General features: G+C 40.6%; 1 protein-coding gene across 1 annotated transcript; it reads right to left on the reverse strand.

Moving 5' to 3' along the window:
• Positions 1-945: 945 nt before the first annotated feature.
• On the reverse strand, positions 946-2,529 carry LOC111984674 (uncharacterized). The gene has a single exon (XM_024016292.1). It carries the CDS (start codon positions 2,527-2,529, stop codon positions 946-948), a length of 1,584 nt encoding a protein of 527 aa, XP_023872060.1.
• Between the last annotated feature and the right edge of the window lie 958 nt (positions 2,530-3,487).

Consider the following 3,487-nt stretch of genomic DNA (forward strand, 5'->3'; position numbering starts at 1 on the left):
CAGTGGAACTTGAGTTTTATAAACTCGAGTTCCGCTGGGAAATTTTGGTAGAACTCGAGTTTTATAAACTCGAGATCCTTTCAGTGGAACTCAAGTTTTATAAACTCGAGTTCTACTGGGAAATTTTTTTTTTTTTACTTGGGCAAATTCCCTGTTCAGGCAGAAGGGTTGCCCTGTTTTGCTCTGTTTTTCCCAGTGGAATTTGCTCTGTTTTTTCCAGTGGAACTTGAGTTTTATAAACTCGAGTTCCACTGGGAAATTTTTTTTTTTTTTTTATTTTTTTTATATTTTGGGCAAATCCCCTGTTCAGGCAGATGTTTTGCTCTATATTTCCCAGTGAAACTCAAGTGTATGAAACTCGAATTCCACTAGGAATTTTTTTTTCCTACACATGCAGGCAAATCAGGAACTGAAATGTGTACATGCACCTGCTGAGAAACATAGATAAAGAAGATGAGAATGTAATCTAACACTCATTGAGAGGCAGAGAAGTTGAGAATGTAAATGCACATAAATTACATCAAAAGGCGTTCTCGCTAGGCACCAAGCTATAGAAACTGTTACGCTCTATTCATAAATATAGTTTTATAATGCAAATGCATTTGCATCACAACAAAAGGCATTCTCAATACATCAACATTCTAAACACGCGCAACCATGCTTAATTTGCAATTCTAACCATACTACTCAAATCACAATCTTCATAGAGGTACATTGGATAGAGAATTATAAGTACATTCAACAAAAACCAAAAAATTAAACGTGCCAATATAACGTAGTCACTTTTCCTAAGATCAGCAGTTCGCACAACAAAAACGGTGTCCATGGAAGCATGCCTGCAAAACGTAGACTAATCACGTTAGGAGAGAAGAAAGTAAACATTAGTTAAGGGTAGAATGAACAACAATTATTTAACAAATGCATAATATTTTCCCATCTACCTACCTACTGTGGAACATTACTGCTTGTGGAAGCGCCACGGGACTGCGGACATTTTCTACGGTTATGCCCGGAAGCATGACACAATCCACATGTTTGCTTGGGTTGACTCTCTATCAAATTTGTGTCCTCCCTCCGCCATCCTGACCCTCGATCCTTATTCCTCACTCCGTCCATCTCATTCCTTATTCTTGACTTCACTAGTCGACCTTTGGCCTGCAACAATGCTGGATTAGGCAACCACTTTGGCCCCACGGGATCACTCCACAATGATTGTGACTTGGGAATCACAAATGCATGCTGATAAGTGTTAAGGGCATTGTCCAAACCATAACATGGGTGAATATATGCGGTCGAATCAATATTTAAATAGTCACATACTCTAATTGCATGTGAACACGGGATTCCTATGTTTTGCCATTTCCCACAACTGCATGTTCTTTCCCGTATCCGAACTTCATAATTGTGGTTTCCCCCTCCTGGGCTACACGTGAATGAAGTAACTATCTGATATATCATCTGCTCATTGCAAAATGGCTTGATATAGTGTTTCTCAGATTTAAGCTTATTTGCTTCCCACTTGTCAAGGGCATATTGACTCCATTTCTTACCCTCTGATAGGCGATTGAGGTATTCTTTGTGCCGGTCGTGGAAATATTGAACAAGTTTGGACCAAGTGAACTCAACCAACGCGGCAATAGGAAGGCCCCGTGCACCTTTCAGTACACCATTGAAGCACTCTGATATATTGGTTTTCATTGCCCCAAAACGTCTCCCACCATCATGTGATTGGGTCCACATATCCACAGACTCGCTGATTAGGTATGTGTATGGAAGATAATCTTGATTCTTTTCCTTCCCATCCTTCCCCGTCACCTTCTTCTTATTCTGAATGGCCTCCATTTCCACCTGCTTAATGGACTCCATTATGGTATCAAATTTAACTACCTGAGTAGCATATCCTGCTTTCAAGCAAGCTGACTTTAGAGTCGAGTTCTGAAAATGTGTGTTGAAGTTGCTAGTAACATGTCGAAGGCAATATCTATGAAATACCCGTGTTCTTTTATCATCCCCTCTAGGCCAATTTGCAATGGCGTTTTTGATACCGAGATGTCGGTCAGAAATTATGCAAATGCCTTCGTCAGGTATCACGTGGCCAATCGTATCTTTGAGGCGTTGTAAAAACCACCTCAAACTGGACCCTAACTCACAATCCACAACAGCAAAGGCAAGAGGGAATACCTTTTTGTTAGCGTCGGTTGCCATTGCAACCAACAACTTTCCCTGATATTTACCATACAGATGGGTCCCATCAATACTGATAACTGGCTTGCAATACTTAAATCCATCAATGCTTGGACCGAAAGACCAAAACACATAATTCAAAAATACAGTGTCATCTTCATCGGTGGATGTCGTACGATAGAACACCTGGGTAGTCAGATCCTGATTAATATATGCCATAAGCAACTTTTGCAACCTTTGGTAAGACTCTTCCCAATTTCCAAACAGCTTCCCAATCGCCTTTTGTTTCGCATCCCATACCTTGTAGTAAGAGGGCTTATGGCCCTCATATTTCGACTCTATCATAGATCTAAGATACTTAATTGGGGTAGTGTGATCCTCACTTAACTACTTAAGGATGTCTGCTGCAATAAATTTACAATTCATCATTCTACCATCATTTCGCACCCCAATCCGTATACACGTGTAAGGACCCTTGTACACGGTGACCATCCATAGTCCCTGGAGATTGGGCTTCATGACTGTGCAGACATACCACCTGCATGACTCATCCACGCATTTTGCACAAAGTTTTGTTATGGTCGACCTACTGATCAAAAAATGTTTGTTTTCCTTGAGGGCACAAACTGTTAATACACGCTGCACCTCCCTTTTATTGGCAAAAGTCAAGCCTTTGCACAAATTCATCCCCTCTCTCCAAGTAGACACAAATGGTATCTCAATATGTGAAGGATCAGCCATATTTTCCCAAGTATTTGCAGAAAATGACAAGGCAGGAGGTGCGTAGGTAGGGATTGTGTCCGTAATGTTTTGGACACTAAGAACATTGTCTGCATCAGGTTCATTACCGTCCAATGTCTCATCGTCATCAATGTCCCTCTCAAAGTCCCTAAAGTCCCCTCTCTCAATCCTGTCTTCAATCTCATCAATCTCATCAACCTCATCTCTATAGACAAAATCTTCACCGTCAATGTCAGTACTCTCATCAACATAGTCGTCGTCATCATTGTCATCGTCATCCTCATCATCATTCTCATCCTCATCCTCATCATCATCAGCATGCACATCATCATGCTCTACATGTGTAAAATACTCATATTGAGCATCTGGAACTGTAGCCTGTAAAATTGTTTGTGTTTGTTGGATTTCCTCGATACCAACTTCTGCACGCGGTTCCAACTGTATGTACAACTCGATATTAGTTACTTCAGATATTCTCTCCAACTTGTCAAACATGATTTTCACATGTTTGTCTGTTTCTATCGCCATATACTTGTAATTAATCCGGTGCTTCAGGATTTCA

Source organism: Quercus suber, unplaced genomic scaffold (genome assembly GCF_002906115.3).
Source record: "Quercus suber isolate HL8 unplaced genomic scaffold, Cork oak 2.0 scaffold_419, whole genome shotgun sequence".
Classification (NCBI taxonomy): Eukaryota; Viridiplantae; Streptophyta; class Magnoliopsida; order Fagales; family Fagaceae; genus Quercus; species Quercus suber.

Coding starts and splice junctions, on each gene's coding strand:
- LOC111984674 (XM_024016292.1), bottom strand. CDS start 2,529: ATGATAGAGTCGAAATATGAGGGCCATAAGCCCTCTTACTACAAGGTA.